The following is a 15,371-nucleotide window of genomic DNA, read 5'->3' on the forward strand; positions in this document are numbered from 1 at the left end:
GTGCAGGGATGAGAAAAGGCTCAGTCAAAAGATTGGTTTTTAAGCAGGGTCTTGAAGGAGTAGAGAAGTGGCTGAAGCCACAACCATTAGTGGTGGACGAAGGGAGGGACGCATGAGGTCAGAGCCAGAGAAGCAGTGCATCTTGGAAGGGAGGAGAGTTGCAAAGCTGGAAGATGCTAAAGGTAGGGATAATAACACAAGGAAGAGAATTTTAAAGTTGAAGTGTTGGCATTGTAGGTCAGTGAGGGCAGAATGAGTTGGTTTATGGAGGGTGGAAGATGGTATGCCAAATAGATTACTTTGGAATAGCCAGCATTTAGAGACGACAGAGGCATGCACGAGGGTTTTAATAGTTGCCTAAGAGGGATGGAATTGGTGATTGGGGCAGGGAGCAAAGACACTGACTTTGGATTTTTTAATGTTTAGCTGGAGAAATTGCTTATTTAAGACTGGATGTTGGACAAGCAGTGGTGCAGCAGGAAGTTGGGAGTGAAGGAGGACTTGCAGGGGAGGATGCTGGGGGGTGAGGGTTCGAGGATGTGGTCAGAGTTTTATTAATAATTGAAGTCACAGGAGTCAAAGGGCTGCAACAGTCTAGGGGATGGCTGCGAATCTGAGTAGGAGAATTTTGATATGGAGGGGAAATGTTTGGTGGTCAGTGAATTCACACAGCATTCTGACCTTGGAAATATGTTGCCACTTCTTCATTGTTTCTGGGTCAAAATCCTGGACCACCCTACCTAACACCACTGTGGTTGTACCTATACCACAAGGACTGCAACGCTTTAGGAAGGTGACTCACCACCACCCACCTCAAAAGCAATAGGGATAGACAATAAATGCTAACTTACCAGCGAGGTCCAAATTTCATGGATGAAGTTTAAGAAAAAGAGCTGAACTTGGGATTGTAATTGAGCCTGAGGAGCCATGTCGTGCGGAGGCTGAGATAGAAGATCTTGGGATGAATAGGGTTTAGTTTGCTAATTCTGTTGCATATTCTATCATTCATAAGATGGGTCCTTTATCCCATTTACACTTTGACTTGGTCTCCACAACAATATCTTGGTCAAAGGACAGCTTTGGTATATTTACTGCACCGAACAAATTTGTGTTTTATTCATATAAATGTGTAAACACAAATGTGCCTTGATATACTGAATTTTCTGAGATGCAGTTTTAAAAATTGCATTATTGGGTCTGATATATTTGTTTTTGGAACATGAAAGCCCATTGAATAAAAAAAAAATCCTTAACCACTTTTTGAAAATTGCTTCAAAGAATTCCATCAACAATGGCAGGTGACTTGTGTTGTTGCTCACAGTAAGTTTGTGCATTGCATGGCATTTTGTTGAAGCAGATCTGAGTCTCTTTAAGCTATGAAAGTCAGATTGTTAAGAAACCCAGGTTGAGGTCATGCAGTGTTTCATTGTTGGTCCAGGAATTATGGGAATCTGCTTCTCAGTTTTAAGCTGGAGGTTAGAGGCCATGAGCACTTTGTGTGTTTTATATGTACATCAAGGCAGGATGTCTGGGAAAGGATAGTAATCCCTCAATTTTAATACTTAGCCTAAACAATATAAATAATATTTCTGAGCCTAAATTAATGCATAAAGGGAAGGAAACAATTTACATTCAGCCTGAACAGACTCAGTAATTCTTCAAGCTACTTTTCAGCAGAGGGCGCACAAAAGTTTTGTTTTGGAATTGCATATTGATATGTGTTCTCTTCCTTATGCTCAGCCTACATGATGCTAATGTTATTTTGCCCATGAAAAGAAAGATTGTGTGGGTGGCTGAAAAGTAAGATTTCAGTTGTATTCTCTAGTTATAACTAGAGTTTTGAGGGTTATATCATAAAAGCTGCTGAGACTTTATTACTTTATTTTCTGGCCTAGAACATCAGATTGGATTTATAGAAAATTCCTAAATTCAACTAATGGTTTTTCTAAAATTGTTTGCAAAGTATAAAAAAAATGGTTTTCCCCATGTGGTAGCAATACTGTTAATCAAGTTTGGGAAATCTCCATGAAAAAGTGATGACTGATTAGTTAGATTTTGAGATGTACCATAATGCAACCTAAAAGCCTTTCTCTCCACAATCATGTGTTGATTGTGTCCTATCCTTGCAATAATGAAACCTAAAGAATGAGAAAAGACCTAATGCAGTCCATGTGTCTATCTGTGTCATAGATGATTGGTTACAACCAATTCCAACTTGCCCACTGGAGTGTTTATTGCATTCTTGGAGTAAAAATAGCCAGTGAGATGTGAAATCATTATCATTTTGAGGACAGGGCTTCTTTTTACACAACCAAACTTTTGTGTGTTCAGCTTGTTTTTTTTTATTGCAATACACTTTAAGGAATTATATATGCTCTCATTCAGTATTGTCTTCTTATTCTCACATTGCTTTGTTAAAAATGAATCTTGCTAATAAGTCTTTTTGATGTGAAGGAGCTTTTTTTTAGTTGAACTTTGGTATTTTTTAGTGACTAGGCACAAAATGAATGCATTTGATTGGCATAGATTTAAGACTGAGAATGTTTACGGTTTAGACTTTCAAAACAATTTGTGTATATAAGTTTGAAACCTGTTCAAAGGAAGCACTGGCAGATCAGTGATAGTGACTAAAACTGAATACACTGCTGCAATATTTGCAATAGAATCAAGTACTAATGAGGGTCCTACCTTCAACACATTCTTGGATCACTTCTGTTCATGCAACAAAAAAATGATTTGCAAGTTATATGGTCTGTGCACTTTGTCCCTGAAGTTGACTTGCATTGATACTGTACATTTTTCATCTTAACCCCCAACTCCTCATTGGACTTTCAAAAGGCTGCCCTGTGTAATGTGCGGTCTCCATCTTTGCTTTTGGAATGCCTAATTGTAGTAGTAAGCTCTTCATTTCTGGAATCATCTTAGATTTCCTCTGTACTTTCAACTGCTTTGACATCCTAAGCTAGATAGAACATTCTAAATGTGGTCTAACCAATGATTGATATAGGGTTTGCATTAACAATTTGGGCTTGTACTCGATGCTTATGTAGTATTTCCCTTTCTTGTTTAAACTGCTTTATTTGCATGTTCCCACTTTTTGAGATTGTTGTATCTGAACAAGAATGTCTCTGCTTCTGTGTCCTTTTAAAAGTTTTACTGTTTCCTCCCCCGCCCCGCCCCGATTTCTTGCATCTCATTTTTGTACATTAAATGTTATTTACCTTTTTGAAATTATCAACATGAAGCCAATTTAGATGAATAAAGAACAGAACTTATTTCAGTAAATACTTGTAGCTCCAGTCTGTGTGTGAAACATGGTTAGCTTGGGGTACCGTAGTTGCTGTAGCCACATAAAGCTATTTCCAGTTCCTCCTTCACCCTGCATATGGCTAGCTGCTCTCCCATATAATCAATGCTTCCCACAAGTCCTTTTCTACATTGCTTTGCCAAGCTGAACATCTTATTTAGCTGTTCATCAGTGCTTTGTCTTGATTTTTTTCATGATATCCACATCAGAAAGATAACTGGGTGTACCTTTGCTTCATAAGTTTGGTTTACTGGTTGTTTCCTTGCTCTTTCCCTGACTGCTTTGTTTGTCATTTTCTGTCAATCTGATCCTAACATTGGAAATCTCAAGTGTCCCGTTTCTTTTCTGTACTTAATCAGGTTTCAGTACAGTGTAGCAGCGTTGCTATTACATAGCCTGTTTAGTACTTCTCCAGATGTTATGCAGCTCATCTCCTTTGCCAGTTTCAGTTGGTCATTCCTTACAAAATCACTTGCTGCAGATTATACATTGGACATTGCACTGGGCTTATATACATCATTGATCAATGTTATCAGATCCATGAAGACCTTTTAGAAAATTGTTTAGGCCTGAGTTGGAGTATTGTGCTCAGAACTGAACATACGGCCTTAGGGAAGGCAAAAAAGATCGACAAATTTAGTATGAACAAGGAAGGGTTTCAGTTATATGGAGAGACTGGAAGAGCTGGGATTTTCAGAGCAGAATAGGTTTAAAAGGAGATTTGTTAGCAGTGGCCAAAACCATGAAGGCTTTTGATAGAGGTAATAAGGAGAAACTGTTTCCAGTGGCAGAAGGATTAGTGACCAACGGATATAGATTTCAGAGTCATAGAATTGTTATGATGCAGAAGGAGGCCATTTGGCCCATCGTGTCTGCACCTACTCTCCAAATGAGCAACTCATCTAGTTCCATTTTCCTGCCTTCTCCCTGTAGCCCTGCACATTCTTCCTTTTCAGATAACAATCTAATTTCTTTTGAATACTCCAGTTGAATCTGCCTCCACCACACACTCAGGCAGTGCATTCCAGATCCCATACACTTGCTGTGTAAAAATGGTTTCTCCTCCTGTCGTTTTTTTTGCTTCTTTTACTAATTACTTTAAACCTGTGCTGTCTTGTTCTCGATCCTTTCATGAGTGGAAACAGTTTCTCCCTATCTACTCTGTCCTGACTCCTCATGATTTTGAATACCCTCTCAACCTCCTTTTCTCTAAGAAAAATAGCCCTAATTTCGCCATCCTGTTTATGTTGATTGGCAAAAGAACCAGAGGCGACACGAGGGATTTTTCTTATGCAGTTGTTGTAATCTGGAATGCACTGCCTGAAATAGTAGTGCAAGCTGATTCAATCATAGCTTTCAAAAGTGAATTGATAAATACTTTAAAGGGGAAAGAGATTATAGAACTAAGGGGAAAGAACAGGACAGTGGGACAATATTTCCTTAAAAATTTTGTTGTGCATGGTCAGGTCATGTGCGATACCTTTAAATTTTTTTGCATGACCAAGCAGTGCCATACTTAACGTGGAACAAGGCTTACATGGTACCTTCCAGGTGGCTGCGCAAGTGCACAGTTTAGTAGGAACATTAGACGAGGACTAGTTGGCTAGCTCTTTCAAAGACCCAGCACAAGCCTGATGGGCTAAAATGGCCTCTTGTGCTGTATCATTCTATGGTCAGAATTTTATGTCCCGCGGGCGAGCATGCGCCTGACCTGATCAGGAGTAAAATAGTGCGCGATGACCTCAGGCAAACTTCCCAACGTCATCGCGCATTAAGCGGCCACTTAAGGCCCTTAAGAGTCCAATTGAATGTGATTTTTCCTTGCCCGTGCGATTTCCAGCTTATTGCATGGGCAAAACAGGCAGGCGGCCAGCTGACTTTTTCACAAATCTCATCCAAGGACAGGATAAAAAGAGTCAGCAGCATTGCCAGTGTGAGTAATGAGGAGTTTTGCTGATAGTTTGCTGCTGATTGCGTATTGGTACTTGGCAGCCTCATCTCTGTTTGGGACTTCATTCTTAGCATTTGCAGGTTTCATTTCAGGTCTCATTGCATCTTGCAAGGCCCTCGGAGGATTCAGACTGTATCAAACAGCCTTCCCTTACCCTGGTAATGGGGATCCTCCTCCTCTGAGGAGGAAGGGAGAGGAGGCCATGTATCCCTATGCAGCTTCCGGAGTGGGAGACTATGGGAGGAGATGCGCAGGGCCAGCAGATAGCCTATGGCGGAAGGGGCCACAGAAGATGCCACTATCCTGCTGCCAGGGTTTACAGGCGATGTAGCTACCTTAGTATGTCCGAGGTACAATGCCAAAGAAGGCTCCGCCTTTCGAGGGAGAGCGTGACCTCCATTTGCCAGATGATTGGGCCTGAGATAAGCTCCGACTGTGCGGGTGGACACCCCATGCTAGTGGCTCTGAAGGTCACAGTGGCCCTCAACCTCTGTGCCTCTGGCTCTTTCCAGCGGTCAGTGGGGGGTCTGTGTGGAGTGTCCCAATCAGCTGTCCACAGTTGCGTCAAGCTGGTGACAGAAGCTTTGTTCAGGCGGGTACTGACCTTTATTCTTTACCATACAGATGAGGCCAGCCAGTCTGAGCAAGCCAGAGGCCTGTGTGAGGGCTTGTAGGTACGAGCGCAACCCCAGGAACCCCTGATTCTGTCCCTAGAGCTGCCTGTCCAGGAGAGTTGACACACTTAACGGAGGAGGCGTGCGCTCGACCATGACAGTCAACGCAGTGCTCATGCTCTGCGCGGGCTCCTCCACAACATGGCATGCATACTCTTATGGATCTCTGCCAGATCCACATCTCACTAGACATCCAGCATCTGCTGCCTAATGGACTACTCTAGAGGCTCATCTGCCTTCAACTGAGCATCACCCTGGTTCCTAGCAGTCCTCCGACTGCTAGTGCCCTGAGCACTCCCTGCCTCCGTCTGCACCTCAAGCGATTGTGAAGTACCCTCACCAATGTGCACCGAGATATTAGCCGCTGCTGTAATGCCCACCGAGGCGCTGATATCTGCGCTGGTGCTTGCTTGCTTCAGCAAGTGGGTGTTACGCAGGTGCAAATGATCCCTGGTGGTCCTCCAGTGTCAGGAGTGGCCTTTTGGGGTCTGTAGTGCAAACGCCTGCTGCCGAACCTAAAAGGGAGAACAAGGACATGTCATTAGTTAAAGTCAACACACTCTCACTGTGCATGCCAGGTACCCTCGTGAGACCATGGAGATCTGCGTCACGGTGCCATCATCTTCCAATGATCAATTGGGACTCCAGGTTCGAGGCTCACATCAATGAAGAGACTACACTAGAATGGTTGCACAAGCCGAAAGCCTCACCTGTGCGCTGCACACTTAACTTCATCTGGCACCCTCGCCTCTCCACACCTAGTTGCGTGTGCTGGCTCTTGAGCTCCAGAGTGTCTTGCTCTTATCTTGAGAGGATTAGGAGGCTAGTGGGGCCTCCGATGCTCCACGACCTATTTTGTTGTGGGTCGTCTTCTCCTGAAACAACAGAGGAGCATTGATTAGTCCATTCTATACCTGCAGCACCATTGCAGCCTGGCCACCTGAGGAGCACCTGGCAGGGCACCTCCAAGTCTTGGCCCTTGAGCCGCAAGGCCCTTAGTCCAAGCAGCCAGGGCTCACCCCCTTGGCCAGCTCCGGCGTGATTGACAGTTGGTACTCAGGTTCTAGCACCTCTGAGGTCCACAGTGGGGGACTGCCAGACCTTAATACACCTGCACACTGGCCCACGCCAACATGGTACTTGTGCTTCCTGAGTGCACCGGGTCATTGAAGCACTTATGGCACTGCACCACATCATGTCTACTCACCATTGCTGCCACCTTCTTCCATGCCCTCATGGTAAGGTGCGGTGGCCTCCTTTTCCCATCCCTGGGGACAACGGCGTCCCTCCTGGCAGCCACCACCTCCAGGAGCAAGGCGAGGCACTCATCAGGAAAGCGGGGGGCTGAGTGCCCACCCGACCTGCCCTCCTGCCTGCTGTGTCCAGCTACAACTCTGATCCATCACAAAGGTTCAGGTATGTCCTCCGTGGCAGCTTCCCGGGGGCTGCCTGGGCCGCTTTTGGACCCAGCAGCCGACAGGCCTCCGCCCTGCTTGGCCCTTCCTGGCCAGTGTGGAGCCACGTTTCACGTTGGGCGGGCCTTAATTGGCCCGCCAATGTGAAATCCATTTCACAGCCGTTCCTGGGCCTGCCCACCTGATGAGGGGGAAAACCCTGCCCTATGTTTCTCTAAAAGAGACATATAAAAAGATTTTAAATTAAATTTCCTTTGGGTAGCCACACCTTTATCAAAAGAATAATATGCTTTCTGTCATTTTGGAAATAATGTTTAAATTGCATTTTCACAGGCTGCGAAGATATTGTGATGGAGAGCATCTCCCTGGACACCTTGATTTCCATTCTGAAATGGAGTTCACAGCCTTATGGTTCTAAATGGGTTTATCGACAGGCACTTAACTTCTTATGTGAGGAGTTCACTTCAGTCATGATCTCAGATGTATTCTTTGAACTCAGCAAGGACCATTTGCCGACTGTCCTTCAGTCAGACTATTTGCAGGTATTGGATTATGTTTTTCATCTGACCTAGCTTGAGAAAATCCAAACTTCAAGTGAATTTATATTTGACAAAGCTATTAGCCCACTATATATATATATATATATATATATATATATATACAAGCTTTGAGATTTCTTAGTGGAGTTGGTTCAAGTGCTTAATTGCCCCTGATTTGGCAATTGCACACGCTCAAAAGATGACCATCACAGGAAATGGGCTGCTTGCTTAATCACTGTCAAATATGAAACTTAAGTTTAACAAGTTAAAACTGATGCACCTTGAACACAACAATTCACCCAAATCAGCTTAAAAACCTGTTCAAAATATTTTCAAGAATGTTTGTTTTTGATTGTTAAAATGTTTCATATACTCAACATGCCTTTAAGCGCATGTAATATTTAAAGTAGATGTAACATTTTAACTGAGAAAAGGCTACTGGAGTGTACCTTCCTAATGCAGCACAAAATTGGCAATTGCCGTTGCATTTTAATTTCAATTTAGGTTGGTTTCCAAACTGAGAATGCTGAAAGATTGGCTTGAAAATCCATTTATTCATTATATCATGTTAGCTTCCTGTAAACACAAAAGGAGTACTGTTTACATAAGGCCTATCCCCCAAGCATGCACTGTGACTTCATACAGGCTGTATTCAATTATTACAGGGAGTTAGGATTAGAGATGACTGAAGCCTTTGTCCTAACTGCATTGAACCAGTCATAATGTAAACATTAATGTTCATTTTGCAGCAGAATTGAATAATGTTTCAAAATAAAACTTTAAATGATTTTCAGCACTTAAATAGTGCTATTAAGGAGAATACATTTATATTTAATTGTATGGGCACATCCTTCAAATGTGATTCATTCTTTGTACATTTGAGAATTCCAATTTGAGAAATGTCTAGTATTTCATATTTAAAAGGCTGCAATTCACATTTGTGTCTGTACAATGGCATGCAATTCCATCAGATTCCTGCAAACTGCGGTTTGGGGATAATCATATAGTGGAAAGAAGTTCATTTGAACTACAAAAAATACAAGGAGTTTCTTCATAATGCAGAGGAGAAACTTCCTAGATGGTAGCATACCACTACCAGTAAACGGATCATATCTATAGGTTTGGTGTCCCATCTCTTGACAAAGGCACCATTCTCTTACCTGAGTGATACTGGTTCAGAGTTGTAATTTAACTTATTCCTGACCTATTTCCCGTTTCACCTTTTCTCTCTCAAGAGAGACCTTCCGTTTTTGGATAAAAATGTTTGTTGTCTTAGTCAGAATCTCTTTATGGAAATAAGCTTAGACAACAGACCATTACTTAAGTAACTGCAGAATTGCTAATATACTGATTATGGTATGCAGTTTTGTGGCATATAGGCATCGATCCAGGACCCTTTAATTTCTATCAGGAATAAGTGGGAGTAAAGGACAAATGCCAATGTCAATTTTGCAAATTCTGCCTTTACTGTTACTGTGTGTTTAGAGAGGGAAGTAGTTTCAAGAGGGTAAACAACTTTTGACCTCTCATTCAAAATCTTCGCCCGCTATTGTCCACTCAACCACCATGCCACTTTTCTCAATGAGCACCCTTCACTTCCCTCACCCTCTACACTGACTGGCTTCTCATCCTTGGTGATTTCAACCTCAATCTAAATTCATCGTGTTCTCTCTCTCGTCTCAAGTTCACTGCCTTCCTATTTTCCCTTAATCTCGTTCTTCTTCTAAATTCCCCAACCCATATTTTAAGGCCTTGCAATCTCATGTAGCCTTGCTACTCCCATAGTTTCAATCATAGATACGGCTATCCCTAGTTGCTGTATTGTATCATTGTCCACCCTCATCTGGCTTCCCTCTCCAAACCCTACTTTCTTCTGTATCTGCCCCTGGAAAAATAACTTGTAAGTGCATGAGAGTCCCTTGCGGAGTCTCACTTAGGTTCGGAGCTGTACTCTGGATGAACGGGAATGAATGGCTCAATACCAAATACTGTGTGAAAGCAACAACATTTATTAAACAATTATTAATGATTGAAAGAAAAGGAAAGAAAGATAACTTTATTAAAAAGAAAGAAAGGAAGAAGGAAAGCCAGAGGAAGAAAGACAACTTTATTGTGTAACCCCAAATTGGTCTGTTCACATCAGCTCCCCAAAATGTTAAAACAACCCCAAATTAATTTGTTTGAGACAGCTCCCTAAAATGCAAAATTGCAAAAATTAGTGGTTGCAGGCCTTGGGCCTACAACTCCCCCAACTCAATTCCATCTGCACTCTCAAAATCCCAAGTGTCTAACTTTTGGCCCTCCACTCATCACAACTTTTCTGCAGCTACCAATCTGCTCAACCGTGCCCTCATCTGCACCTTTAGATGCCCTTTCCCCATTAAACCATTACTCTGACTCACCCTGGCCATTCCCTGGTACATCCCTCATCTCTGTTTCCTTAAGTCCAAGTTATGCAGACTTGAACGGACATAGCAAACAACTGTTTATCCATTCACCACCAGATCTGGTTGGATCACATAAAGCACCATCAGATCCTGCTCTTGTCTGGGAAAGCTGCTTTCTATCCCGGGTTCATCCTGGAATGCAAAGGTAACCCCGGCTTCTTTTCTCTGCTGAAAACCACCTTCTTAAACCCCTCTCCTCTGTCTCTTCCACCCTCACCTCTAACAAGGGAAAAGATCTCATGGATTTCTTTGTTACTAAGATGAAACCAACTGATCAGCTACCTCTGCCCTCCTTTCCCCTAACCCAACGGGTCAAATTTCCTCTAATGTTCCATCCTGTACTAACTTTGAATTTGTATGTTTCTCTGGTTTCTCTCCTATTCTGCATGTGACCTCTCCAAGCTCATCTTGTCCATGAGACCCACCTCTTGCTTTCATGACCCTATTCCCAGTAACTGCCTGACTTCCATTCCTGGCTCCCATGTTAGCTGATATTGTTAATGGTTATCTCTTCTCAGGTTATGTCCCTCTTGCCTTTAAACCTGTTGTCATCACCCCTCCCCTCAAGACGCATCCCTTGATCCCTCAATCCTTGCAAACTACCAATCCGTCTCCAACTTCCCTTTCCTCTCAAGTCCTTGAATGTGTTGTCACCTCTATGTTTAAATCTCTCCAATCAGGTTTCTGTAGGACTGAAGCGGTTCTTAGTCACAAATGACATCCTATGTGACTATGACAAAGGCAGGCTATCCCCCCTCCTCATCCTTGGACCTCTCTGCAGTCTTTGACACAGTTGACCACATCATTTTCCTTGACTGTCTCCACTATCACCAGTTGGGTGAGAATCACCATCAATGACATCTCTTCCCATTCTTGCACAGTTACCTTTGGTGTCCTCCAAGGATCTATCCTTGGCCCCCTCTTATTTCTCATCTACATGCTGCTCCTTGATGACATCATGCGAAAGCACAACATCAGTTTTCATTGTATGTTGACAGCACCCAGCTTTCGCTCACCACCACCTCTCTTGACCTTTTCACTTTCTCTAAATTGTCTGATATCCAGGACTGAATGAGCAGAAATTTCTCCTAATTAAATGTTGGGAAGACTGAAGCTGTTGTCCTTGGTCCCCATTACAAACTCCGCTCTCTTGCTTCATTGCTCTCCCTTACATCTGTCTGAGGCTAAACCAGACTGTTTTTGCAACCTTGGTATGATATTTGACCCCAAGATGAGCCTTCAACCACATATCTGCACCGTCACGAAGACTGTCTATTTGCACTTCCTTAACATGGCCCAATTCCTTCCCTGCCTCTGCTCTTCTGACGAAACCTTCCTTGGTGCCTCTGGTTCCTCCAGACTTGGCTATTCTAGCACACTCCTGACTGGTCTCCCACATACTACCATCTGCCAACTTGAGCCCATCAAAGCCACTACTGCCCCTGTTCTGATTTGCACCAAATCTCATTTACCCATCACCCCTGTGCTCACTGATCTATACTGGCTTCTGGTTAAGTAATACCTTAATGTTGAATTTCTCATCCTTATTTTCAAATCCCTCCATGGCCTTGTGTTTATAACCTCCAACCCCACAACCCTCTGAGATATCTACACCCCTCTAATTCCAGCCTCTTGAGCATTCCTGATTTTAATTGCTCCATCAATGGTGGCTGTGCCTACAGCTCTCTGGGCCCTAAGGTCTGGAATTTCTTCCCTGCCTGTCCCTCTACCTTTCCTTCTTTAAGATCGTCTTTGACCAAACTTTTCGTCAGCTGCCCTATTATCTCCTTATGTGGCTCAGTGTCATATTTTATTTGATAATGCCTCTATGAAGTACCTTGGGATATTTTATTATGTTAAAGGTGCTATATAACTACAAGTTGTTGCAGTTGAGACATTCCAGAATTTAAACTGAGCTTTGCAAATTCTGTTTTGTGCTGCAAAAGACATTTTCTTAGCGTTTTTTTGTGTTAAGTCAGATATCCTTATATAATTTTAAAAAATTATATATGCATATATAGATCAGCTTTTATAAAGACATTTTTAGCACGATTTCAAGCTTCAAATTGTACTTATGGATTGATTTATTGCCCTTTTATGGAGGGACATGCTAAGGGGTTATCAATGATTCAGGTATAAGCAGATGCCAAATGTGCATTTTATTAAAACAATACAGGGTTAGGGAATGAATTAGTTCAGAATATCCTGCATGATACCAGCTTCTCTTTCCTGATGCTAGACATTTTATTTTAAAGATTAACAATACATTTTTATTTAAGGCTAGTGAGCAAGATATCCTAAAGTACATGAATAAATGGGGAGAACACCAGCTCATCAAACAAATGGCAGAAAGAGGTGAGATAGTATTTATGAATTTTAAAGCATTTTCTTAATCTCTGGTTAACTAGAGTACATGAGTTCGACTTCCAGAAGTTATTTTGCAAAATGAAAATCTTAAAGATGGACATTATTTCAAGTCTTTTGATGTAAAGAAAGAATCCAGTCTGTCTCCTTATAATTATTTCAAAGTCTCTGTGCTTGTTTCGAGATGGTGTGATTACTGAAGCAGATTTTATTCAGTGTCCGGTTTTTTAATGCCCTTGATTTATGCAGATGATTTACACAAAACTAATCTAGATTAAATTCAAATGAACTTTTTTTTGTCGAGTTTACTTTTGATCATTGTGGTGATTGTCATTTGTATCTCACTCCGAATGATGAAACAGTACAACCCTGAACCCATTGAGTCAATTGTGGAAAGTAACATGGTTCAGAGTGTAGTTTGAAGGAACGTGAATTTTTGGATCTAAGCCCACATAAATTAAAGTTCTGTAATGTGACCTGGAAATGTATGTTTCTGGAAAAAGTACATTGGGTTTTTTTTTTAAATACAAGAATGTTGGTGTATGCATTGTTGCATGTGTTACACAAATTACTTGTAGGAAGCGTAATCTGAGAATCACAAGTCGAATTCTAATATTGTGTGGTTATTCAGCTTTTTTTTAAGAAAACAAATACACATCTTGTTGCTATTTTCTAGATAATTAAAATATGTAAGATCTAGAAGTACTGGAGATTTTTTTCTTTCAAAACAATTATATTAATCGTATTCAAAGTAAATTATTGATTGGGTGAGTCTTTGTTTTTAGTCCTTCCTGGCTTTAAATGTGATTAGTTTCAGAACCAAGGAATTGTGAGGAATAAAGGAAGTGCATCAGCATGCTGCATCATTTGATTCTGTTACAGTAACTTTTGCTGCTGCTTTTTAACTTTGTTCGTACTCTAAAATCTATATATCTCCAACCTCTTGCTCAATCTGAAATGGACCCAGTTCCCTTTTGAATGCTCCAATTGAGCTAGTTTTTTTTTTGCTGCATTAGTTTCTCATCTGTTTTGCAAGGTGACTGTGAGTATGCAGAGGCAATTCCCTTCAATTCAATTTTATGTGCAACCTGGATCTCGTATCCTATAGCCTTGCACAAAATGCCCCTCTCCAAATTTGCTGTGGATTCCCCTCACTTTAAAAACTTGGGATATATTTATTTAATCTTCAATGAATCTCTTTCCATAAACTCTCAACATCTTGTAATTTAACAACTAATTTGGTCAAGGATTATGAACGAGGTGGACTTGCGAATTTGTTGACAAAACACGTAATGATTGCTGTGCATTTTGAATAAATAATATTCAGCTTGTCAAAGCTTGTCAAAACTTTTGAATAGTGAACAAAGTCTATATAAACTTGAACTCGTTCAGAACTATGCCTGAATTCTAGCGCAACAAGTCCAGTTCACACATATGCTCCTTGACCTGTGTTGGCTCCTGGTTTGACAATATTTGATTTTAAAATTCTCATCCTTGTGTTCAAATCCCTCCATGACCTTGCACCTCCCTTTCTCTGTAACCCTCTTCAGCCCTTAGATCTCTGTGCTCCTCCAATTCTTGCCTCTTGCACATCCTCAGTTTTATTTGCTCTTCTGTTGTCAGCCATGTCTTTGGCTGTCTAGGCCTCAAGGTCTGGAATTCCTTTCCTAAACCCCTCTGCACTTCCAGCTCTTTTTCCTCCTTTAAGACAGCCCTTAAAACCTAATTCTTCAATGAAGCTTTTGGTCACCTGCCCTAATATCTCATGTGTCTTGGTGTCAAATATTGATTGACGCTCCTATGAAGTGCTGTGGGGCATGCTATATAAGTGCAAGTTAATGATAATGTATAAGCTTTCTTTTGTCTGCAGGTAGTCAGAATGCAAAATATTGTAATGTTTTCCACTAATGTTTTGTTTTTGGTTTAGAGCCAAACTTGCTGAGTGGAACTGCACACAGTGTAAACAAGCGAGGTGTAAAGCGACGTGATCTTGATCTCGAGGAACTAAAAGAGATCTTGTCCCCACTACTGCCTCATATTCGCATAGATCACATCCTACCCCCAAACAGCGAGGTTCTCAATGATGCTGTAGGTTTTAGTTTTTTTTCTTTTTTTTAAAAAAGAAAACGTGATGTGTGAATTCAAGGGGTCTTAATTATATAGCTCACTTTTAAGATCCGTCATGTTATCTGATTTCTGTGGGTGAGAGATCTAGGAGGCCTCTTGCCCAATGCCCCCTGAAGTGGTTCACTGTAACTGGCTGCTGCATATAAGCAAGTGGAGCTTCTGGCCATTGGTGGCACTCTGACTGTACTTCTGTTGTATACTTCTCCCTGCCTCAATTATTGTTGCTCTACCATGCTTTAATTCAAAATACTACCATCTGGCAACACAAAACTAGGTAGTGGAAGCTGGACTATAGATGGGGAATGAATTTAATTATTGTAGAGCATGCATCTTTTTGTTTGGAACTGCTCTGCTAAGGCAATAATAACTTTTCGTCTAGGTGGGGGAAACATCATTCTATCACAATCCTTGCTTCACTAAGTAGAACTATACATGCTGTTCTCCCAAGGGAGTACTTTAAATACAATAGGATAATATAATAACACACCTTCTTTCAAAATCTGTTCCATTTGGTGAGGTTTACATAGTAAAACCAGGAGTTGTAAAC

The 15,371-nt window shown here is 41.6% G+C and overlaps 1 protein-coding gene across 3 annotated transcripts in view; it reads left to right on the top strand.

Moving 5' to 3' along the window:
- btbd7 (BTB (POZ) domain containing 7) overlaps positions 1-15,371 on the top strand; it is a 66,937-nt gene that overhangs the window by 28,386 nt on the left and 23,180 nt on the right. For all 3 annotated transcript variants that reach the window (XM_078562211.1, XM_078562209.1, XM_078562210.1), the window contains exons 4-6: positions 7,681-7,889; positions 12,613-12,688; positions 14,625-14,785. In XM_078562211.1, coding sequence (XP_078418337.1) covers positions 7,681-7,889; positions 12,613-12,688; positions 14,625-14,785 — 446 coding nt within the window. The remainder of the gene's footprint in view (positions 1-7,680; positions 7,890-12,612; positions 12,689-14,624; positions 14,786-15,371) is intronic.

This window comes from Cetorhinus maximus, chromosome 18 (genome assembly GCF_964194155.1).
Source record: "Cetorhinus maximus chromosome 18, sCetMax3.hap1.1, whole genome shotgun sequence".
NCBI lineage: Eukaryota > Metazoa > Chordata > Chondrichthyes > Lamniformes > Cetorhinidae > Cetorhinus > Cetorhinus maximus.